Genomic DNA, 24,263 nt, shown 5'->3' with positions numbered 1-24,263 from the left:
AGTATTGTAATTGGGATTGTTGTGATTTGCACATGGGCCAGGACAGCATCCGTAATCCTTCTGGATCCAGTGGGTCTGGAAAAGACTTTATTCATTTGGCTTGTTTTGGTGCACAGGGTCTGAGCTGAGTGGCACAATAAATCAACACTTCTTCGTGTTACACAGCCAACAGTATCTCAGCTTGGGCCAGCCAACCTTCCTAATAAAATGCGATGATGTGTTGCTTAGCCCATTGCTGTGCTGCATTATTTGGTTTAATATCCTTTGCAAATCCTGTGGTTAAAAATCATTCCGTCAAACTGAGAGATAGGCCAGTCTTCTCTGTGCTCACATTTAAGCTTCCAAATAGATTGGAATTACTGAGGGAGCCTGGTTCAGATTCAGTGCTAACCTTCAGCAGTTTGAACAAGTGGAAGATACTGAATATAGAGAAGAAAAACAAATACTACTGCCTCCAAGCAGAAGGCAGATTTCTTCCTAACTTAACGGTCTGTTTTCTTCCATACAGGTGGTGTATAAAGATGACTTAAACTGGCTGAAGGGACTTGGGTGTTATGTCTGGGATACTCCACAAATCCTGCAGGCTAAAAAATCATATGACCTCCAGAGCCAAGTAAGCTTGTTTTCCTCAAAAGTAAATATTTATAAGATTTTTTTCCTTCCATTTGTGATTCACTGGGACTGACACCTGTCTTAGCCCAGAGCAGAATGGAGTAATTTCTATTACATCAGAATATTTTTTACAAACTATTATAATACACTCTTTCAGTTTTATCTGTAAAGACATGATCTCTTGTGTTACTGAAGGAGAAGAAAACAGGAGAATGGAAGGACAGCAAGATTGTGGGTTGTAACAGTGAGAAAATAACATTTTGTCTTTCCGTGTGCCATTGCGTGCACAAGATACCTCAGTGAGACATTTATGTTGGGAAAATGGTGTCTCTTGACTTGCTGATTGCACCTTTAGCCTACTAGATGCTATACAGTGATGTGCAATTTTCATTATTCCTTAGTTCATATTGGCTATAAGGTATTTCTTCTCTATGGTCTGTCACTGTTGAAGTTGGTCTTAACTGGGCCAGAATCTTGGGTTTCAGTTGTCCAGAACTGATTTTAAAGGAAGCTGAAAGGGAAATTCCTGGTCATTTTCAGCATTAATGTTTTGTTTTGTTTTATTTCCTTAGATAAAATACACAGCTGCAGGAAAAGAGAATTTTCAGAACTTTGGAGTTGTTACTGACACACCTCTCTATGTGACTGCAGTGCAGAGTGCTATAAATGCCAGTGATGTGAGTCTCCCCACTTTTTCTACTCAGGCTTTCCCCGTGCTCCTTCTGAGGATTGAAACAATTAAATCTGTCTTTCGTCTTACAGGTGAAATACAAAGAAGATTTCCACAAGACTAAGGACAAGTATACAACTGTGACTGAAACAGTAGATTCTGAAAGAGTTAATAATTTGAAAAATCTCTTTAGCAATGTAAGAGTTTCTATTTATTTATTCATTTCTTTCTTAAGGTGCTATTATGTGGGATTTTTGTTTATTTTGTTCATTCAATCTGTTTGAAGATAAAAGTCCAAACATGAAATTTATCAAAGCTAGTGGTAGCCCTCTGCATTTCTTGAATGTGTAGAGAAGCTGTATTTCAGGCAGAGGACATATTTTTTAACTATAGTTCCAGTCTTGTCAAAATAGAATCATTAATAAATGGATTACCTGAAGAAAATTCCACCTGAACAAAATTCAGACCTTGTATGAGAAGGGTCATGAATAGTTAGAAAGCATTTTTGTCATCCTTTTTGTGCACTGTCAAGATTAAACTAGTGCACAGCCTCTTGATAGTAATAGTTACAGTGTATATATAAAAACTGAAGTGGTTTTGATTTCTATGGTTTGTTGGTTGTTACTCAGGAGAAGAATTTTTCCACTCACAGATACTTTCTATTTCCCCACAGAATCTCTACAAGAAAGCTTGGGAAATAGTGAAAGCAACTAGCTATGCAATGCCCTCTGATGCTGTATCCCTAGCACGTGCAAAAGAACTGAAGCATAATGCTAGTATTGTAAGTGAATAAAATTCTTTATGCCTTGCAAATACTATAGGTTATCATTAAAAAAAAAGCCAAAAAACCAAACCAAATCATACCTTCTATTTTTGATTTAGATATAGCATGTAACTGTAAATAATCAGTTTTCTGTGCTAATTGTTTACCCTAAAAGTTAGTCATTTGCTTCTTTTCTTAGAAAATAATGCCATATTTTATAGTAATAGAAATGTTTTCTTGAATTTTTTTTTTATAATTTAAATTCCATAATCATCCAGGTCAGAAAAACACCAAAAGTCTTTAAGTCATGCTTTACCAAGTATAGAAGGACATAATCTTTTGCTTTACTGAGCTGAGGTTCATGAGTGATCACTCTATTCATGAATCTTTAAATGAAACAGCTGGAACAATAAATTAGTAGCTTATTCTGCATCTATTTATTTTTAAAATCTTCTAGTCAGCTTTTGTTATTTTTGCAACATGATAGTTACATGCTTTCTTTGCCATTTAAAATAAAATTAAAAACCAAGATCCTGCTTTAAAGGCTTTCTCTGCTTGTTGGACTTAACTAAATATTTTGCTTAGTGGTAAATTTTGTTTCAAAAATACAGTAGACTCATTGGAGTGGGTTGTCACCTTTATTTGCATCTGCTTAGGTAAAATACCGGGAAGAATATGACAAGTTTAAAGCACTGTACACGTTACCCAGGGGTGTTGAGGATGATCCCAATACAGCAAGGTGCCTTAGAGTTGGAAAGCTTAATATTGATGTAAGTGTTGTTTTCTGATGTGTCTTTTCCTGACAAAACCATACTTATCTCAGAAGAGGCTACTCAAAGAATCCACGTGCCTTCATTCAGATACCACATTTCCAGATGCATTTGACAGTGTTCAGTATTTGCTGAATTCTGTCTTAAATTTACGAATATCTTTTCAAGCCGGTGTCTCAACTGTTAAATTTCCTGCATGGATAAACCTTTAGTGTGACAGTTTATGTATAAAATGCAGCACTACATGGTCTGCCTCCTTTTAACATGTGTGTGCAATGAATATTTGATAAAGCATTGTGAAATGGTTAAGATACTGTGAATTATTTTTAGAGTACGCACAATGTTAATTTTGGTCATAGCCGTAGCGTGATTGCTCTCCCACTAACATTCCGTGAAAATAATAATTTTCAAATTTATCAGCACTTAATACTGCAGATTATTTGTCAGCATTATTAATGTACTGGTTTAACTCTGCAGCGTCTGTACAAGGAAGTCTATGAAAAGACTAAAGCCAAAATCCACATTATTCCAGACATGGTAGACATAATTTCTGCTAAGGATGCACAGAAGAAAATCAGTGAAGTCGATTACCGCACACATCTCCACGACTGGATCTGTCTACCAGATCTTCAAATCAATTCCCATGTTCGGAGAGTAACAGATCAAGTCAGTGATGTAAGTTCACAAATCATATGTTTGTGGCTCACTTTTAAAAGAGATTCTTGCATTTATACTCTCTTGGAGGGAATGACTTAGCAGAAACTTAGTTGGAGTACTCTGAAGTTGCCACTTGAATCTGTTACATTATGCACTGCTAAACAGCATCTGTATCATGTTTTTGTAACACCTAAGTGCATAGTTGGTGTGGCTTAATATGCATAATTTCAGTGTTGTCAGTGTAGGCATTGGGTCATAACATTGCAGTTCTACAGGTTCAGCCATCCCTGTCTGTAAATTGTTCTTTATTGTTTAGTTGCATAAGGTGTGGAAACTTTGGAACTTTGAGAAAATCCTGGTGGTGTGACGCTTCCATGCGCTTGCCTTGCATAGGTCAGCGCTGTATATCAGCAGTGATCTATCAGTAAATCATTGCCCAGTAGGATATGCAAGTATGATTTTTAATAATTATAGGGTTTTGTTTATTGGCCAAATTGAAGAAATGAAGAAAAATTATTTAAATTCCAAATGAAATTGTTTTGATTTTCTCAAACAAACGAAAGTAAAAATACTGGATGTTTTACTTGCCATCTTTTGACAGTTGTGTTTTGGACTGATTTAGCAATAAGAGATTAGATCTTAGTGGAAGTCTTACAGACCGTTGCTTTGCTCTGATACCGTAGGTGATATACAAGGATGATCTTAACTGGCTGAAGGGTATTGGCTGCTTTGTTTGGGATACTCCGGAAATTCTCCATGCCAAACATGCCTATGATCTTCGCAGTGATGTGAGTGGATACACTGGTTTTACTTCTAGGTTTTTTCACTGCACTGTATTAAAAGGATGAAGTAGCTTTATTCTGCCCCATATATAGTCTGGAAAATGTTCTCTATCCTTGTCTACTGATCTATTCATTAAATAAACATCAATGGTTATTTAAATCTTACTGCTGTAGAAGTATGTATTGTCAGCATACATCTCATTCAAGAAGGAATATATTTTAATACTTCTCAGAAAAGGTGAAATAAAAAAGAAGTACTGTTTTGAGTACAGCTTAAAATATTAATACTTCATTCAGAACCCTTGAAGTAAAGCAGAAGTGATGAAATTTTTAATTTTTTTTTTTAAATGTCTTTTGATGTTGATTTTATGATTTTTTTCTTTTCCCCTCCTCTCAAGATCTTAGGACACATCCTTAGTTTATGATTAAGCCATTTGAATGGGAGAATAACTATTCTGGGTTTTGAGAATGTATGTCCTTTCCCAAACCCTGTATCAGAAGTGTGTTGGATATTTGTCACATGGTACATATGCCCATTCTATGAATGAATATTGACATTTTCTAGTATCCCTTGATAAAACTTTTCTGCTGTTCTTATCCGGTGAGGTGCCATGTTCATTTATTCAGCCAGAATTTCAATACACTTTCTCTTTAAATGCTGGTTCACTAATAGAATAGTTCATTCATAAAATAAATAGCAAATATAACAAATATAATAATATATTACATTCCATTAGCAATGACTAGCCATACTAATTAAAGCTCTTGAATTTCTCTTTGCAGATTAAGTACAAATCTAAGGCAGAAAAGATGAAGAATGACTACACTGTGATCACAGACACTCCTGTCTATGTCCAGAATGTTCTCAGTGGCTTGAATTTAAGTGAAGTAAGTCTTTGTATCACCCTTCAACCCCAATATTGTGTATGCCATTACCTCACAAGTTCTAGAAATGGGATTTTTATCCCATTTTTTAAATAATTTAATTTTAATAATTTAATCATTGTTGGTTATATATAACTCATTGCCTATGCCTTTATTCAGATATGAGAACACAATCACTAAAATCATTAATTGCCTGAATCAAAAAAACTAATCCATTTTTTTAGGAGAAATTCCTGTATGTGTGCAAACAATACATGCTGAGAGAATATATCACAGTTAGGACTCTCCTCTAATTGCTTTTTCTTTTTTCTCAGGCTGTTTATCGTAGTGAATATCTGCACAACGTTAAAGGCAAAATGATTCCCACTGATAAAACAGTAGATTTGGAGCGGGCGTATCATGCAAACAAAATACAGAGTGAAGTAAGTATAAAACTTTTGGGTCCACAGGGTTTCTGATACCCAAAATGAAAATTCTTTGAAAGTTAATGCCTGTCTTCAGCTTTTCAGATAAAGAAGCTAGATTTCATTGGTCTAAATGAAAGTGGGGAAATGTCCTCATTTAAGCTACAAGTGTGTGTTATAATGCAGACATGGGGGAAATCACTTGCCAGTTGCAATGACAAGATTTCCTATGCAGCCAATGAATGGTTGTCACAAACTCTCTCTCTTCTGTTGCAGAATTTGTATCGCTGGGCTGGTGTGAATGCTCTGCCCACTGGATACAGCCTTCCCACAGACACCCCCAGCTTTCAGCATGCTAAACATGTCCAATACATTGGAAGTGATGTAAGTCATGTACTAAGCCCTTCCACAACATGGATTGCAAGGGAATATTTGATGCCTGTCATCTATGAGCACACAACTGTGACACTTATTTCTCAGATATGAGACTGCTTTTCAGAGAGCAGCAAGAGTAGGGTAGTTTCATGTGGATGCCTGAGCCAGGAACTGAAGGTGACCATGGCATAGGCAATGACCTCATCAGCTGGGGAGAGGTCCCACTATACCTGAATGGGGTGAGCAGATCAGGGTGCTGGTAACACATTGCATCAGCAGTTTCAGACAAGGGGAGGAACCAGGTCTAAGGTCCACCCTTGGTTCCAGTCAGGAGCTTTGGGAAACAGGGCAAACATTGGAGACAAGCTACCTACTGCATAGGTCCAAGGTAAATCCAAGAGACAGGGCTAGGACCAAGTTACTGGCAACTTAGGACCAATAATATTTGCCTTAGCAGAATTTAAATGTTACCAAACCCCATAATTACCTGAAGTAATTACTATCAAAATACAAATTTTCTCAAGCAGATGCAAATATCTTATTAGATGTAAGAGAAATTTAAAACATTATTAATCTTGGGCTGCATGATAAAAATGATGATGTGTATTTAACTCTGATATAGCTATATCTCACTTGCTTATCTCTAAGTCTGACTCTTTATCCTGCACAAATTCCTAGCAAAACTGCACTGTAAGTAGAATCATGATCAAATTTAGTTTCTGTATGTTTTGTTCCTTTTTCCACTTTATAGTTGAAATATAAAGAAGCCTATGAACACATGAAAGCTAAAGGCTATACTCTGGGTCCTAAAGATGTTGGGTTTGAAAATGTGAAGAAAGTGAATCAAGTAATTAATGAGGTATGGTAAATATGTTTATTTGCTTATGTTGCATTTGTAGTGACCAAAATATGAGTAAGGAGAGTTGTAGGATCCCTGTTCTTCGAGGCTTTTAAGAGCTGTGTAGGCAACTATCCATCAAGAAGGGTAAGGGATCATTGATCCCGGCTTGGAGTCAGGCTGTATGGGTTTTTAAGGTATTTTATAGCTCTAACTTTACATAATTACGTAAAACTGTTACCACAATATAAAATCAGTTGCAGCCTTATTTTATTAACTGATCTGCTGCTACTTAATTAAAGTTGCATAGAAATTATTATATCTGTATAACACTGGGTCTCGATAGTTCTAGATTTTTATGTATATGTACTCAGTTCTTTGATCATTGGCTTTAATAGGATGAAAATTAAACATCAGAGAATTAAAGTGTCAGATTCTCTGCGTATTAGACATGCTGCTATCTAAAAACAATTGTGGAAAATCTGCCTGTTAGGAAATAGTATGCTTGCTCCCTTTCCTCTAGTAGTTATGCAATACCCAGCAAAAACTCCTTCCCTTATAAAGAAGGTCTGCTCTGCCAAAGTGCTTGCCATTTTAAGTTTTTAAAATGTAGAATGCTGTCTTTTTTGATACAGAGGTTGTATCGGGCAACATACCACAAGTACAAGGATAAGATTCATACCACTCCAGACACGCCAGAAATCCGTCAAGTCAGAGCAACACAGGAAGCTGTCAGTGATGTATGTATCTTTCTAACATAACCAGAAGAGATTTAGAATATTCAGCATGACCAAACATGAAATGCTGTTTTTCCTTTGTCTTTCAGCTGATCTACAAGTCAGATTTCTTTAAGATGCAGGGACACTTGATTTCCTTGCCATACACTCCTCAGGTGTTGCACTGCCGCTACGTTGGGGACATCACAAGTGATGTAAGCAACATCTTTTAAGATACCTGCTATTTGAATGCAGCACACCTAATGCTTTTATACTGAGAGTGGAATTTGTCTTCTATCATTTGTATTCTGTTCTGTAATCGATAAATGCTTTGTCACTGTGTTTAGAGACTGATTAAGGAAATTATCCCAAAAGTTAACTTTGGAGTTTTCTTTTTGTAATTGCCTCAGAATAAATACAAAGAAGATCTGAAGTGGTTGAAGGGCTTGGGCTGCTTCCTGTATGATACTCCTGATATGGTCCGTGCTCGTCAGCTGCGTAAGCTTTGGGTAAGGTTTTATTTCTGAGAACCATGTATAACAACAGTTGATTTATTTACACGCATGCTATGTACTTCCAGGAAGTTAAGTACATGAAAATGAGTAAAGGCTTATGACAGAATTTCCTACCATAAAGCTAATTAGTTATTTCAAAGCACTGTTAGGTTACCCTGTAAGATTTTCTTTACTACCAAGAATAATAAAAGCTTCCTAAGTAATAGTGTTGTTTTTTTTCCAGTCCAATTATATATACACTGATACTGCAAAGAAGATGTGGGCTAAATGCAACTTAGTATTGGATACTCCTGGATACAGAGCTGTTCAGGAACTAAAAACTCATTTGAGTGAAGTAAGTTCTGTATTCTTTTTGCACATCTTTGTTAGCTATAATTAAGCTTCGCCCCTCCCACTGTTTTTTTGTTAGGTGTTATAATTGCAAAGCTGTGATTGTTCAGCTGCTGAATGACCATATGCAACAAGAAATAATGCACGGACCTATCTCTTTCCAGCTTGTTTATAGAGCTGCAGGCAAGGAGCTGAAGACAAAATACACTTCCATCCTTGATACACCTGACTTCTTGAGAGCCAAGCAAGGACAGAAAATACAGAGCCAGGTGAAAAATTTGTTCTGATTTAAAAAAAACAAACAACAAACCAAACCAAAACAGTCAGGGTATCCCTCTTAATATACTGTTAAAGTACAGCAAAATCTTTCCAGGCCATTTCAAAGCCATGTAGAATTACTAGAAAGGACATCTATAATGACCGTTGCTCATTGTTATGTGGCTATGAATTTTTGTGTTGACCATGTCTCTATAATGGACATGTTCAGCTTTGTTTATGTGAAATAGAGCACTGAACTCTGGTTCAAATTCTCTAATCCTCTGACTTCATTAAAGGCATAAATATTTTTATTGATCTGCCTTTATTCATCATATTTTTTTTCATTCATGTTCTAGCTCGTTATCTGAATTCCTGGCTGCAAATATTGTGGAATTTTTAAAGTTGTAGAACAAAATGAATATACTCATGAGAGAAAAGCAGACCTTATGGATGCTTTTATTTAAACCTAGGCCTGCATGTAGGGCAGAGAGGTCATTAATGTCACATGTATCTGACTTCTTGGTTTGTAAATATGTTACTGGCAGTTACATAGCATCAAGAGTACTGCTAGAGAAAGGTGAATTGAGATAGCATGGAAAAGGAAAGGGCACAATATTTTTTCCTGGAATAAATTGTGTGGTCATGTACACATTGTGAATTTACAGGCATTTTTCAGAGAGATAAGGTAAAACTTAGCTAAAATGTAATATTTTTTTCTTTGTTTTTGTTTTTTTCTTGCTGCAGTACTTGTATGTGGAACTTGCCACAAAAGAGAGACCCCATCATCATGCTGATGGTCAGACACCAGCCTTTACGCATGCTAGGAATATAAAGGACATGGTCAGTGAGGTAAGATATCTGGATTTGTTTTTGTTTGGTACCACTATGCTCAACTGTTTGAAAGTTCTATTTCTAATTTCAAGGCTTAAATCTGTTTATCCTTCATTTAGTTTTCTGTCTCTTATGCTTAAATTCCACATTTCTTTTTTAAGTTGTGGTAAGACATTACTCTTTTTAAATATGTTTTAGTATTTTATAAGATACCTGCTTGTAAGTGCTTTTTCGCAGAATCTGAGGTACATTGGCTGCAAGACCAGGAAGACCTAGAAAGAGCTGACCCACTAAGCTTGTTTCCCAGAGTTTTGACAGAAACTCTTTGCAAGAGTAACTTTGTGCACCCAGTGTAGCACCCCTGCGTGTTACTGTAACATCAGATTAGGAAATGCTTCTAATATTAAAGGTATATCTTTTTCCTTTTGCTGTCTTCCTTAGAAAAAGTATAAAACCCAGTATGAGAAGATGAAGGACAAATACACGCCTGTTCCTGACACACCAGTCTTGATCAGAGCCAAGAGAGCATACCTGAATGCCAGTGATGTACGTAGTCCACGAACACTTCCACTGCTGTTTGGTTTTGTTTTTTTTTCTTTACAAAAAGCACAGAAAAAAGATCAAAGGGGAACAATTATGCAGAGCATAGGCTATCTCACTGTGTGTCATCAACTAGGTCACCCCATTTGCATGTACATTTCCATTTGATATTACAGAGATTATTATATTTTTACTTGATGTCACTGAAATGCTTTTTTGTCATTTATTGTAGTTATTTTTCATTTTCTATTGCACTGCAGTGTGGTTTACAAAAAGAAGGAATATATTTAAAGTAATACACATAAAATCTCTGAATAGTGCAGACTGGATTGAAATGATTGATGCTGGAGCTAGGATAGAATGTCTTTTGTCAGGTATTTTCCTCTCAGATTTGTGTTAGAAGTAAAGTTGCACATCACTGAGAGTGTGCTCTTTTTTAAATTTAGAAAAATGATCTGCACGTTAGGTTACTAAGGTGAAATTGATCTTTCCTTCAAACGTGTAGTAATGGTCTGTGATTTAAGGCAATAGCTAAATGTACTCAACTCGTTCATGAGGTCTTTGCTATGTATTTCAGGCTACATGCTGTATTCTGAAAGCGTATGTGCTAGGCTGGTGTTTTGTTCTAGTGATAAGTCTTACTGCTCTCTTAAGAATGATTTTTAAATAATGCACAGGAGCATCCCAGTTCTTTTGCACGCCTGAATTTCTCCTCCAAGTCTTTCTCCAAACTGGGATACATAGCAAAGTAGGTTTTTTATGCCAAAAGTGGCACTTTTGCTGTTCTTGAGAATAGTCCTGTGATACATGGATAATTTTTTTCTTGGTCTTCAGTCTGAAAATGAAATGCATGAAGTGTTGCTTTAGATTTACTGACTCTTTTTTCCTCAAATTTTCACCATAAATCTTGTTCAAATTAAAATTGATAGTAGGCAATTGGAGCTTCTTAACAATATAATGTATTATTTTCTATGTCATTTTTCTTAACAGTTGCGATACAAAGAAACCTTTGAGAATACTAAGGGCAAATACCACACAGTGAAAGATGCTTTGAATATAGTCTATCATCGAAAGGTCACCGATGATATTAGCAGCGTATGTATCCAACATTCTCATTCCTAATTAGTGTTTGTCATTTAATAACCTAGAATATGCCAGGTGTGGCAAATAATTATAAAATATGGTCAGCATTGTTAATACTGACTTCTTTCTTTCCTTGAAATGTGTACTTGATTGCCTTTGATATTACAAAGGTGAATGTAAGTTAATCTCATTTCCACTGGTTTAGTTCTGCTGTTTTAGAAAAAGAATTGTCTTGAAACTGCATGGTCTGGAGTGCTCTCTCCACAAATCATTTTTCCTTCATTCTTCAATTTTCTTTGTAGGTGAAATATAAGGAAAATTACATGAGCCAGTTAGGAATTTGGAGATCGATCCCAGACCGACCAGAGCACTTCCATCATCGCATAGTCACGGATGCTATTAGTGATGTGAGTTCACTTACTTCTCAGATGAGAATTGTTGAAAGTTATAAGCAGGTTCCCAAAATGAAAGCCAACTCTTATTTCTTAAGAAAGAGAAGGGAGCTGAAATTTTTTAAATGATTCACAGTTTCACCAGGTGGATCTGTGAAATGAAGTAGCAAATCAGATGGCCCATCTGCTTTTGAAATTACCAGAATAGTCTTAATGCATTTCATTTGTGTTTGCGTAGATTTATTAACCCTTTAACAATTGTACACATCTGTGCATACACAATAACTCTTTAATTGTACAAGAACAAATGTTTTTTAATTCGCACAGGAACTCCAGTAGCTAATGATAGGTTAGGAATGTGAATAATCTGAGTCCATCAGAAAAGTATGAGTAACTGTAATGTATTTTACAATGAAATAATTATGGATGTAGCTCTGTTTGCTGCACCTTGTGTTGAGGTGCCATTTCAGCATTGTTCAGCTATAACTTAGTGCCGCTTAAAACTGAATAATTTTATTTCTTTTCTAAAGGTTAAGTACAAGGAAGACTTATCATGGCTCAGAGGCATTGGCTGTTATGCATGGGATACTCCAAGTTTTGCTCTGGCAGAGCAGAATAAGGTGCTCTACAGTGGGGTAAGTAAACAAAGTCCAAATTGTTACTAAATGTTTTGTGATGTTTGCTTATATTGTAGATACAATTTTTCACAGGAGAATCCACTTTTGACCTAGATGTTGATATGTTGTATTTATGATAGAACTTAATATATAGCATCAATAATTTCAGCAAATGAAAACAGTAGGAAAGAAAACAGAGGCAAAATGATCTTTTACTTACCCCCTCTGTTCTTTGCAAGGCTATCAGTTCCACAGTAATTTTTCTAGTGATTCTAAGTCTAGCTTTAAAATTATGAAGACCTGGCATTCCCATTGCTTTCTTGATGTAATAGTTCCATTCTGCAAAATACTACAGTTACAACTAATTTTTGTTTGTAGATATGTAAAACGCACTTATGCGATAATTCTGCCATAGTTTTGCTGCAGGTTGTTTCTAAGTTGTACATTTTCATTGCTTTTCCCTTCTTTGGATTAACATTGGAATGGGTTTTTGTGTGTGTTTTTTTTGTTTTTCTTCCAGTGTAAGTACAAGGAGATGTTTGAGAAGACTAAGTCTCATTTTAAGTATGTAGCTGATTCTCCAATTAATGAGCATTTTAAATATGCAACTCAGTTGAGGGATATGGTAAGTGTTGAAGATTCCCATAAAGTCTCATACTGACATAGGAAGTGGGTATATGTCAATACCAAGCTAAAGGTTGATATTCCTTATGAAATTTTATATAAAATATATTCAGGTTTAAGGCTGTTTTAAGGTCAGACTAAATCCATGAAAGACAAGGTTGTTCTTAGTGTCTGTCTGAGTGTTAGGACTGGGCAGGTTTACAGTCCCTAAAAACTGAAATCCTAACCCCTGTTCCATTAATTTATCATTGCAAAGAAACTTCTCCTTTGCTGACAGGTAAATAAATGGTAATGTAAATAATGCTGCTTGCCTAGTAACACTGATTGTCATGTGAAAAAGGTGTGGAGAGAATTACAACTTCTTTTCTGAAACACTGGAAAAAAAAGAACTTCATTAGTGTTGGGAAGGTAATATGCCTGAAGTTACCACATCTCTCATTTCAGATATTTTGTGTTGAATTCTCCCACTCTACTACTTACTTTTGCTTACTTTTCTCCTGCAGTGCTAAAGAAACAATGAACACAACATAGTAGCAAAAGGGGTTAATTAATGCCCCTGTGTTTAAAATCAGCAATGGAGTTTCTAGGAGTATTGTGGTACTCCCACAGGACGAAGTCTATTGAAAAGCATGGTGTTCTAGATGAATTCTCATCAGCTTGGTGTTGGCATACCATACTGATACTTTTCATTGAAGTAGTGTATAATTAGACTCTCGCATCTTGAGATGTGATCTTGATACGTTATTCTTTTTCACCAAATATTGTGTTAAATTGTTTACCGGTCAGTGAATGCATTACGGTATACCTGTTCTAGGTCAGAAAAACTGTTTCACAACAGATACCATTCCAGTACCATTGCTATAATTTCATACTCAATTTGATAAGCAGTGAACTGGAGTTTCATATGGAAGATTATTAGTATTCAGTTTTTCCTTATTTGCTCTACCAAACAATAAGAAAACTTAATATGAAAAACATAAATAAGTAAAATTTTAGCAATGGGGGGCTCCATAAATTGAGAGGAACTTACCTTAATGTCTTCTGTTATGTAGTGATGTTTTTTGTGATGAGGGATTACAGGTTTTTCTTACAAAACGTCTGATGATAGTATAAGATTGTATTTTACTCTTTTATCTCGTTGTGTTCTCTTTGTACTCAAATCAAGAATCTAGTTCTATACAGGGTTGCTTCTGCAATTATTTTTCCTGGAAAAGTAAGTCATAAAATGGCTTATTGAAGAGTAGCAGAGTTAGAATATCGGTATCCTTAAACTGTAGATGAGGTCTTCCAGTGGAAATAGAGAAATGCATGTACTATTTGCAGATATTTCCTCTTTTTGTTGTTGGGTTGGTTTGTTTGTTTTATGTACATATATATATTTCTCTTTTGGATATGAACTTCAATTGCAGCCTTTAAACAGTTCATATAAAGAGATTTCAATGGATAGAACTGTAATCTCTTTGGGTCTTCACTTCTGATTTCTTACAACATATTATATTATTCTGAGCAGATGTTATATAAAGCTGCCTATGAGAAGCTCAAGGATAAGTACAGTGTTATTGTGGATGATCCTAAGAACCTCCTGGCCAAGTGGGCGACTACATTGAGCAGTCAGGTACTGTAGGAGCACTAGCCAGTGCTACCGTAATGTGCTGAGTTCACTCACAGCTGTTCTGTGTGGTATGTCTATGGCTAGCAGTATCATAGGTTTCACCTGTGATGTTGTGATGTTTTAGTTCATTTGAACAGACAATCTTTCTTTGCTACCCAAAAAGAATTAGTACTTTTTGAGTGAGCTGATTTCTACCGTATGTACTTTGATATGTTGTGCATCAATTGACGTCAGGAATGTAATGCCTCTTAAAGTCATTGGAGAGGTTTTAAAAAACAAATACACTATCATGCATCTATTTTTTATTACGTCTCTTTTAATAAGTTTTACAAGCATTATCTTCTTACTCATATCTAGATGAAGCAACAGTGACATATTTGGCTTTTGAGTGCCCTCACATTAATCTAAAATTTATTCTTTTCTCCCCAAAATAACTTTTGTAATTTCCTTAATGGTATAGTATGCAAATCTTATAATATATACTCTTGACATTAATTACATAGATGTAACCTGTATGCACATCTGTAGTACATACATATATACAGAACCTTGCCTAACTCTTTCCACTCTCGAGGTGTCTGGGATCTAGAGCTTTGTTGCTGTTCATGGTGTTCACAAGTCTCTCTTGTGCTTCATTGCTGTTTGCACTCTGCCTGACCTGCATGTTCATCTGGATTGATTTCATGTGTTGTTTGTATGTAATTATATACAGTTTTATGTTTTTTCTGTCACAGTCCTGTTTCAAAAGCATGGTTTTATTTTTTGATGCAAGATAGAGCATGAAAGTTCTTTATTAAAAATGTGTTCTACCATCTTCCACCTGCCATCAGGCTGTCTATGGTGTATTTCCGTTCTCGCTGTACAGTTTGTTCTCACTGAATTCTGTGAAAACAGGCTTAGAGTCCTGAGTAGCGCAAGATGATATTTAAGAATGACATTATCAAGACAAAAATCCTCTTACCGAAGCCTTTAAAATATCCTAGCATTATGATATATTCAGTGAATGTTTTTATCTTCTGTTTTGTAAGATGTTTTACATTTCTCCTCATTATAATTAATATTTTTAAATGAGATATTGTCCAGTTAATAATTTTAAAAATCAGTGGTCTGCTGAGATTGCTTTTTTAGCTCAATCCTGGAGATACAGAATAGAAGTGAAGCAGCTTGAAATAAACATAAAATTAATCACGTGAATAGATAAGCAGCCTCTTAAGGAAAAAAGGGGGTTGCAAAGTTTCAGTTATTGTGCATATTCAGCTTTCATTGGCTTTGGTGGAAGGATTTTGCAATTTTTTGTATTAATATAAATGTATCTCCTGAAGATGTTTTGTCTTGGTTTGTGTGGTTAACATACAATCTTTCCCCATCACCAGGTTCAATACAAAAAGGACTATGAAAAGAAGAAAGACAAGTACACTATCGTTGTAGATACTCCAGAACACTTAAGGACTACAAAAGTCAACAAACAGATTAGTGATGTAAGTGTAGTCCCTCTCAAGCATACCTCCTTCTCTCATACCTTTGAAGAGGGATAATTAACAAGATGGCATTTACAGTAGTCCATTATCAGATGTTTCTTCTCTTAATTTTTTTCAATCTTGATGCAAAGACTGTCAACAAATAATATAATCTATAATTAATGTCTTCAGATTATCTATAAATTGGAATACAACAAAGCGAAGCCAAGAGGCTATACTACAATCCATGATACACCTATGTTACTGCATGTGCGCAAGGTGAAGGACAGAATAAGTGATGTAAGTAAGTCATCTGTGTCGGTGGTGTCAAAAAGACATAATTAACTTTTTACTTTGATCTGAAATGTTTATAACTCATAAGTAACAATGTAATTAAAAAAATAGCTTCTTGTTAGAGTGTAGTTAATTTTATTTTCATGAAAGCTGTCTATGCATTCAATGCTTTTTCAAAATACACAGCAGAATATGAAAGTATTCAGGAAGTTTTTCATGTAACGTTCTTTGGTGAATCTTGAAACATTTTTGGTGGGGTAGAACAGTTCTCACTAGTAATAAAAGCCATGGGCCAGAGCTGGTATCTAATTAAAGCATGAATTCAGGGAGTTTGTTTTTAGGTTTTCTTCCTCTATTGGCCAGTGGCTTTTGTGGAGCCTTGTATAAGGTTCTTAATACATTACTGTGTTTATTAATTTCTTCTATGGATACTATGGATATGTAAGGTAAATATTCTGATCTAAAATAAATATGTGTTTTGATTATGGGGCAGTGGAAGGCTAAGAAGAGAGAGAAAGGAAGATGAAGTGGAGAGAATATCACAGGATTTGGGAGTCCTGGTCCTAAATCCTCCTGCTACCCAGGCTTTCTCTCTGACATTTGTGGTGTTGTTTCTCGGATATCCGTAAATAAAATGAGGATACTAGCAATTCTGTAACTCAAAATAGTACCACAACAATATATACTACAATAAGCGTGAAAGTTATTCACATGCTACATGGATGATCTATATGAGTCAATCTAGGAGGAAAAAATAACATATTGTCCAGCTACTAAGGTGGATCAATAAGAGACAAAGGTGTCCAAAAGTGATCTGTGAATTGACATACATTTTTTCTGTTCCAAACTGAATGCTGAATTTGATATTCTATACAGGAGTTTTCAAAAAAGCAGTGATTGCACCTATCAGAAGATAAGTTTTTTAAAGCATTTCTGTTAGGTGCCAAAAACTAGAAAAGGGCAGAATTACTGTTCATGTGCAGGTTTTGCCAAATCTGTGTGCTTCATAGTGAGTTATACCTGCTACAGTTTCTATTAAGAGAGAACTGCAGCTGAAGAGGACCCTTCTTTCATGCAAATGGTTCATACTAAATTGTATTATTATAATTCTTTTTTCTTTTGTTAGGATTTTATCTTGTCATGAGCAGTTTTTAATATTATGTTTTTCATATTCGGATGCTTTTCTTGTTTATGATATTATGTCTGTGAACATTTTTTGTTTGTCTTTTTTTAGCTGAAATACAAAGAAATGTATGAGAGGAATAAATCTCACTGCAATGTCGTAGCAGATTCAGTTCATATTAAGACTCCCAGGCATGCTTACAAGCTAAACAGCAATGTGAGTTCAGCTTTATTAATACTTTAATTTTATTTTGGGTAGTTTTTGATACTGGCAACGGAGACCATTAGAAATTATTTTCAGTTCTATTGAATTTTTTTGAGCTTGGACATTGCTTCTAATTCTTACGCTGCTTGAATAAAATACATTTTATTTTATTTCATGCTAAAGGGTGCACTCATTCAAGTTGTTCCTTGAGGTCACTTGAGGTCTTTGTATGTCACACATCTATTGTTCTCCTGACAGACTTAACTGTCCCAGAAATTCTCTGTGATCTTGTTTTGTAGACTAAGTAAGCTCTTCATGGGAAGCTCTCCAATGTTTTCCATTATTGATGGCCCAACATCCACTTCAGTAGGCAAGGAACTGAAAACACTAGCTTTCTTCAAAGTCTTGACATCTTTTCAGTCATTCATATTCCTTTCTTAACTTCACAGTGGAAACCTGGAGTAAATGGACTCCCCCTAGATTGTAAATGATTCAGAGGAAAGCCTTAGTTTGATGTAGATGCATTTTCTTACCTCTTCTCTCTTTAACTGGTACAGACTGAAAGAGAATTTGCATGTATATGAATGTCATGTGTAAGTACACAACTTCCAATTAACTTCCTTTTTTCTTGTTGTTTCACTATAAACAGCTGGATTATAAAAAGAAATATGAAGCAGCCAAGGCTCATTGGCACTGGATTGCTGATAGGCCTGACTTTGTTCAAGCAGCCAAGTCGTCTCTGCAACAGAGTGATGTAAGAACATCAGAACAAACTGAATACTCCCTTTCTCCACATTTCTCATGTTCCTAATAATAATAATAAAAGTAGAAGATTTGAGACTCTGCTTTATATTTTATTTTTTCTTCCTGCAGTATGAGTACAAACTGGACCGGGAAATCCTAAAGGGTTGTAAACTCTCCGTCACAGATGATAAAAACACAGTATTGGCCTTAAATAATGCCATCTTGGCGAGTGATGTAAGTACTTGAAACACTCTGATTTTTGTTCTACTAGAACTTTACTTACTCTCTGAACTACTTTATTGGAAAGATGATTGGATTAAGAATGAAGCTTTGAGAAGTTGTTTTTAGTCTCACTTCATTATTTGATTTAACTTATTTCATTAACAATTTGGCAAAATCTGAAAAAATTTGGTCCTGTAAATGTCACTGGCCTAGTTCATGGGTTAAATAAGTACTCTAAGTTAGCATTGCCTGAACACCCTAGACCTCTGGCATATCTCTGCATTCCTGTTATTTAAATGCAAATACTGTGAAGAAAACAAGAAAAGCTGCACGTGTAACTTATGCATAACACAAAGTATCTGTAATAATTCCTAACAATATATGAACAGTCAATATTCAGTATATTAATATTAATAAAATTCTAAGAGAGCTATAGGAATATATAGACTGGAATGAATTTATCCTGGCAAACATCAAAATATGGGATTTTCTTCAAATTTTTGCACTAACAAGCAGGCACAAGTATCAGAATTTCTTTTTCAATTACCAGAAGACAAAATGCACATTGCTTAAAATACCTTTTCTTCTCACTAGATAAAATACAAAGAGAAGCACAACAAAGCTCGAGGGTCATACCTTGTGGTTCCAGATACACCTCAGATCCTCCTGGCTAAGAATGTCAGCTCTCTTGTATCTGAGGTAAAATACCAGGGAGTTATTTGTTCATATTAAGTATATCCTTTTAATATGGGGGGCAGGAGAGCAGGACTTGCAACGTTGTGGGTTTTTTTTACCTATTTTTATTCTGTGCTTTCAGAACAAATACAAAGAACACAGCAAGAAGCAACTTCCACATGGGTCTTACACAACCCTGCCAGAGACACGAGACACTGCTCATGTGAAAGAGGTGACCAAGAATGTCAGTGAGGTAAGTAACTACTGTGATAGCAATTTGTGGTGAGATTATTACCTGCTGCCTGTAAATGATTAGACACTTGCATGGTTTAGTATGCATGCAGTACATTCAGAGTCTCATCATAAAATGCCAAGGAGTCAGAAAAGATGAATTCTGACTAGAATGAGACTTTAACTTTAGAGCTAAATACATTTATTGGGTTTCTCTTGAAATACTCTGGAGAAAAGTAGTGGGTTGGAGTGCTAGTGGGTGCCCTTCATTCAGATCATATTTTTCATAGGACTGAATTTAAGTACAAATCATTATCTCCAAATAGCAAGCTTTTGTAATCTAAAGTGCAAATTATGACCAACATAAAAGAAGCTGAGGACCATACATTTTGAGACTTGAGGAGGCTGTATTTTGTCTATCTTAACAATTTCAGTGTGTTTATTTCCAAGTTTTAGTAGCATTTGCCTCCATGTGAAATTAAAAAAATCATACCTGACTCTTATTATTCTTAACAGACAAACTATAAAAAGAAGTTTGTGAAGGAGAAAGGCAAATCTAATTATTCTGTCATGCTGGAGCCTCCTGAAGTGAAACATGCCATGGAAGTTGCTAAAAAACAGAGTACAGTAAGTTTGTCTTGTCTTTTCATAAATTAAGTAGCACGTGTAAGAAAATTTAGTCAACATCAGCTGGCAAATCTGAAGTTCACATACTCCTGATTTCCTTCCAGCCTCCACGTTCAGGTGTAATTTTGACAGATAATGGTGCAACTATTTACAAATCTAAAATTGCACTGAAATAAAGGATTTCTTCTCAAATCATATTTCTACTTAATCACATGGTAGTATTTAAAACAATCAAGTGCAAATCACATCTGATTTTTTTTTTATTCCTTCAGACAGAATTGTGTATGCTTAAGTCTTTGTTTCTAGGCAGCTTGTGAAAAAGTTTCCAAAATCCATTCCTTGTGAAATTATTTAAAAATAAACAAACCACAAACATACAAACCCCATGCACTTCACTAGCAACATTGCTGTGTCCTTAATAGACATATTCTTCATGAGCAAGCCTCAGTAATTTTCTTTCCTTTTTCTATCTTCAACGGATTAGATTGAATACAAGAAAGATGCCAAGTCAAAGCTCCACTATACACCTATTGCAGATCGACCAGATATTAAGAAAGCAACTCAGGCTGCCAAGTTAATTAGTGATGTAAGTGTTTTTTAAGTCTTCTGTATAATTTCTTATCAGTAATTTTACTGCTAAAACCAGTGTCAGTGAAACAATTAAAAGGGAAAGTCATCAAGACTAAACTATACTTTTTTTCTTTGTTAGATTGAATATAAAAAGCGTGGAGAAGCTGGCATTGGTGTAAGCATGCTAGGACGTCCAGATATTGAACTGGCAAAGGAGGTGTCCAAGCTAACTAGCCAGGTAATAATAAAAAGTTAGTTAAACTTTGAAGCAATGAGAGAACTGTGACATGCTATTAGTTTACAGAGTAATGGTAATATTATAGATGAAATTATTTCTAAGTTAGGGAATAAAGGAATATTTCAAAGGGAATAAGTTAAACAAAAAAATTAAATTCCAATACAAAGTATTTCTTTGTTAAATAAACTTTTCTACTGACTTAGTAAATGCCAGTAGTAGAGTTATAGAATCTCCTTAAAATGATGCTGTGACGAGGTCTTTTAAATACTAAGGCTGAAGTGTTAGCCATGTTATCTTTGATTTTTAGTTTTTCTGTTTATTGGCTTTAAAAGAATCAGCCTTTTCCCTAACTCTTAATATCCATCCTTTATGAGATGGACATTAACCCTCATTCCTTTTACTTTGTGCCTTTAAAAGAATCTTCTAGCTTCTGAAGTTAATATGTTACGTTAACAGGAGCTTGCTCACTTCTATACAATGGTCACGTTCTCCAGGCAGTCCAAAGTACATGCTTGTAATTTCTTGTGACAATTTTTTCTGCCAGGACTTCAGTTCAACTTTGTTCTTTCTCAACCCTTCATGTTTTAATCCTGTAGTTGTTTGCATTTCTGATCTTGCTTTCTTGCTACACATTATAGGCAGAATACCTCAAACGACATATGAGAGGGCATGGAGCTGCATCTTATGATACCCCATGGATGAGAACCTTTAAGAAAGCTAATATGCTAAGTAGTCATGTAAGATCATTTTAAATGACAGATCTGGGACTGCCGTTTTTATGCATCTGTCTCTTGCTTGCATATTATCTTACAGTTCCAACTTGTTAAAGGGTTTATGATGCACCAGTTGAATGGATCTTTTTGCGTCAAAGGTGTTGAATGTAGCAGAACTCGTGAGACTGCTTGGTTAGGTTTAACCTTTTGGTTTTCCCTCTGGAATGTTGGATGGTGAATAGGAATTCTGTGGGTGAGGAATTTGCCTGTTTCAGAAACACCACAGGAAGCTTGAGACGTTATTATGCCCTTTGTAATTGTTTAGGAACTTCCAGTAATTTTAATGGAATTTTCTGATGCACTTACGCAATGTTAAAACTCACCTTTTTCACCCTCAAAACCACTAAAACCAGACTTATAAGCTTGAGCTGGTTTTCCTGAAACTGTGCAAAAAATGGAAATATATGTGTATGAAAATCCCAACCAGTGGTGCTGGTAATTTCCAGTAACTAGTCATAACATATGCATAAGATTCACACTAGAACTTCATTTTGACTATTCAGACTTCAAGTGTCTATTTAAACTATTCTGTTCACATTATGTTGGACATGGCATAATTAAAGCATAGTGTATGAATCAGCTCCATGGCCTCTGAGAAGTGTACCCTGTAGTGATTTTGGGGCACATAGTTTCTTATATTTCTTGCCATGACAAAACCTTTGGAAAATAGAAAAATAGTGGCTGCATAGCAGTTTTTAAAGTGGCAACAGATAGGTCTGTGCCTTTTCAGTTTTACACATATATTTCCAAATGAAAAGAAAGGGAGATTATGTTTTTTCCATGTCTAGCCAAGACTGTTGCATGTAACTGTCGCATGTTTGAATGTCAGCCACTCTGTGTATCAGGATAAGCAAGAATCTTTTCAGTAGAACCAACGATTCTTAAGCTGAACATTTGAACTACAAGAAAAAGAAGAAAGTATGTATATTCCCATTCGGTGATAATGAGGTCTTACTTTTCCATACTTCTGTTCCACTAGCTGGTTCTCCTCTTAGTCTTATAAGTGTGCTTTGCTGAGATCATTTTGGTTCTCAGAGAAATTAACTATTGTAGGGGCAGTAAGGGAGCAAAGAAAAATTGGAGCAATCTTTTTTTTTTCTTTGAAGCATTTCTTCTGATAAACTTCTCTTAATATAAAGGATTATGTCCGGTTTGTTTGTCTTGTTTGCCATTTTTTAGTTGGATTCAGTTGGACCTATCTGGCATGCTTGCTTTTAATTTTGCAGAATAATTGTTTCTTCTGGGCTTAAAGAAAGCGAACTCTTTGGCATGATGGTCTGATCTTGATAATATGTTGCATAGCTTGCAAAACCTAACAGATTCAAGTATACTTCTGCTTGGTTTTATTTTTTCTGAGGTCAGAACCAATACTAATTCCTTTCAGAATATTAGTATTATTTGTTTTGTTACAGCAGCTGTATAATTTCTGGATTTGGCTATTTCACTATGAGTTTTATCTGAATGTGGCATATTTTGTAAAGCAAAACCACAAAAGTAGTATCCACCATGAGCTATATGGTGCTATATGAACAAGAATATGACAATGAATTCAAAGTGTAAAGTGTGATTGTGGAACATGATTTAATTCTGCAATCATATTTCTTTTTTAACTAATACAGAATTATCTGTTTATCTTTCTGTAATTGTCATTACATCCAGTAAATCATGAGTCATCTCTTCAACTTCCTTACCAGTTCTTCAATATTTTATTTCTTTATTTATTTTACTTGGAGTTTCTCTTGCACTCTTCAGTAGCTCTTCTGAAAAAAAATTATGCATCTCTGATACCAAAAAAAAAAAAAAAGCAAGCAATAAACCCAAATTATTCCTATTGGAACCATCCCTTTTCTAGGTTTACAAGCAATAGTGAGGAATTAGCATTTATCTGCAACTGCAGCAGTGGAATGGCACAAGTCATGATGGAAGAAGAACTTGCCCTCATTTAAGTCATTAGCAAAACTCTCATTCCTACCAACATTTCTGTGCCTCCAGCTGGATTATCATGGTTTACATCACTATGCTTTCCCTTAGTGATGTTAATGTGGTTTGGAAGTGTTACTAACCCTCTTGCATAACCTAGTTCCTAGTAATTAATTGTATCGCTATTCTGTTTGTGATAATTAGCATCCTTCTTCATCTCTGATTTATGGAGAACACGCTATGTGCATAACATATATAAATGTATTTGATATATTGCCACTTTCAGTGCTTGTATGTCTTGAGGTAGTTTTTAAAGCTGTCATTTCTCCAAGAAGGACATAAAAATACTTTTGAATACTCTTTAAATTATTTTTATAGTCTTTAAATTCTTTTAATACTCTTCAAGAGTCAGCTCTTGCCTCTTTGTGAAATAAGGGTATCTTTATCTATGCACAGTTTCATCAAGTGAAGTATTCTTCATCTCCAGAATTTAGCTGTATTTTGTCTCCATAAATCTCTTGACTACATCCGTGATTTTTACCATGAGGAGATGTAAGCTGTGCACTGAATGAAAAATTGCAAGTGGTATGTTGTAAATAGGGATGTAGATTTCTTTCCATGTCAAGTCATCTTTAAAATAGCCTTTATTCCAGTGGATATCTTCAAGTTGCTACAGTTTTGTTCTTCTGCTTACTATCAGTACTGAAGTAGGGACTCTGCCTTCTGCAGCCGACGTGAGCACTCAAGATCAATTGTAATATCTGTTTGTTTTTAATTTAGGTGAAATACAAGGAGAATTTTTCCAAAGAGATGGGTAAAAAGCCAAAGTATGATTTAAAGGAGGCTAAAATCTACAAGACCATGAAAGATGCTCACAACTTGGCTAGTGAGGTATGTTTACTTATGCTTTT

At 35.2% G+C, this 24,263-nt stretch overlaps 1 protein-coding gene across 18 annotated transcripts in view; it reads left to right on the top strand.

Annotated features, from left to right (window-relative positions):
- The window catches only part of NEB (nebulin), a 116,133-nt gene that overhangs the window by 65,387 nt on the left and 26,483 nt on the right, over positions 1–24,263 (top strand). For 12 of the 18 annotated variants that reach the window (XM_062637762.1, XM_062637759.1, XM_062637758.1 and 9 more), the window contains exons 83-117: positions 509–613; positions 1,185–1,289; positions 1,375–1,479; positions 1,956–2,063; positions 2,702–2,815; positions 3,293–3,490; positions 4,156–4,260; positions 5,038–5,142; positions 5,454–5,561; positions 5,820–5,927; positions 6,670–6,777; positions 7,392–7,496; positions 7,583–7,687; positions 7,883–7,981; positions 8,211–8,321; positions 8,482–8,586; positions 9,320–9,424; positions 9,848–9,952; positions 10,937–11,041; positions 11,332–11,436; positions 11,952–12,056; positions 12,559–12,663; positions 14,173–14,277; positions 15,648–15,752; positions 15,924–16,031; positions 17,260–17,364; positions 18,002–18,106; positions 18,226–18,330; positions 18,913–19,017; positions 19,136–19,246; positions 19,741–19,851; positions 20,336–20,437; positions 20,561–20,659; positions 21,298–21,396; positions 24,133–24,243. In XM_062637762.1, coding sequence (XP_062493746.1) covers positions 509–613; positions 1,185–1,289; positions 1,375–1,479; positions 1,956–2,063; positions 2,702–2,815; positions 3,293–3,490; positions 4,156–4,260; positions 5,038–5,142; positions 5,454–5,561; positions 5,820–5,927; positions 6,670–6,777; positions 7,392–7,496; positions 7,583–7,687; positions 7,883–7,981; positions 8,211–8,321; positions 8,482–8,586; positions 9,320–9,424; positions 9,848–9,952; positions 10,937–11,041; positions 11,332–11,436; positions 11,952–12,056; positions 12,559–12,663; positions 14,173–14,277; positions 15,648–15,752; positions 15,924–16,031; positions 17,260–17,364; positions 18,002–18,106; positions 18,226–18,330; positions 18,913–19,017; positions 19,136–19,246; positions 19,741–19,851; positions 20,336–20,437; positions 20,561–20,659; positions 21,298–21,396; positions 24,133–24,243 — 3,795 coding nt within the window. The remainder of the gene's footprint in view (positions 1–508; positions 614–1,184; positions 1,290–1,374; positions 1,480–1,955; positions 2,064–2,701; positions 2,816–3,292; positions 3,491–4,155; positions 4,261–5,037; positions 5,143–5,453; positions 5,562–5,819; positions 5,928–6,669; positions 6,778–7,391; positions 7,497–7,582; positions 7,688–7,882; positions 7,982–8,210; positions 8,322–8,481; positions 8,587–9,319; positions 9,425–9,847; positions 9,953–10,936; positions 11,042–11,331; positions 11,437–11,951; positions 12,057–12,558; positions 12,664–14,172; positions 14,278–15,647; positions 15,753–15,923; positions 16,032–17,259; positions 17,365–18,001; positions 18,107–18,225; positions 18,331–18,912; positions 19,018–19,135; positions 19,247–19,740; positions 19,852–20,335; positions 20,438–20,560; positions 20,660–21,297; positions 21,397–24,132; positions 24,244–24,263) is intronic. The other 6 variants (XM_062637760.1, XM_062637752.1, XM_062637751.1 and 3 more) reach the window with 2 other exon arrangements.

Source organism: Pezoporus occidentalis, unplaced genomic scaffold, assembly GCF_034315485.1.
Source record: "Pezoporus occidentalis ecotype Australia unplaced genomic scaffold, CSIRO_AGI_Poc_V1 ctg54, whole genome shotgun sequence".
NCBI classification, from domain to species: Eukaryota; Metazoa; Chordata; class Aves; order Psittaciformes; family Psittacidae; genus Pezoporus; species Pezoporus occidentalis.
Note: the sequence above shows the minus strand (reverse complement) of the source record. Positions and strands in the feature narration are given on the sequence as shown.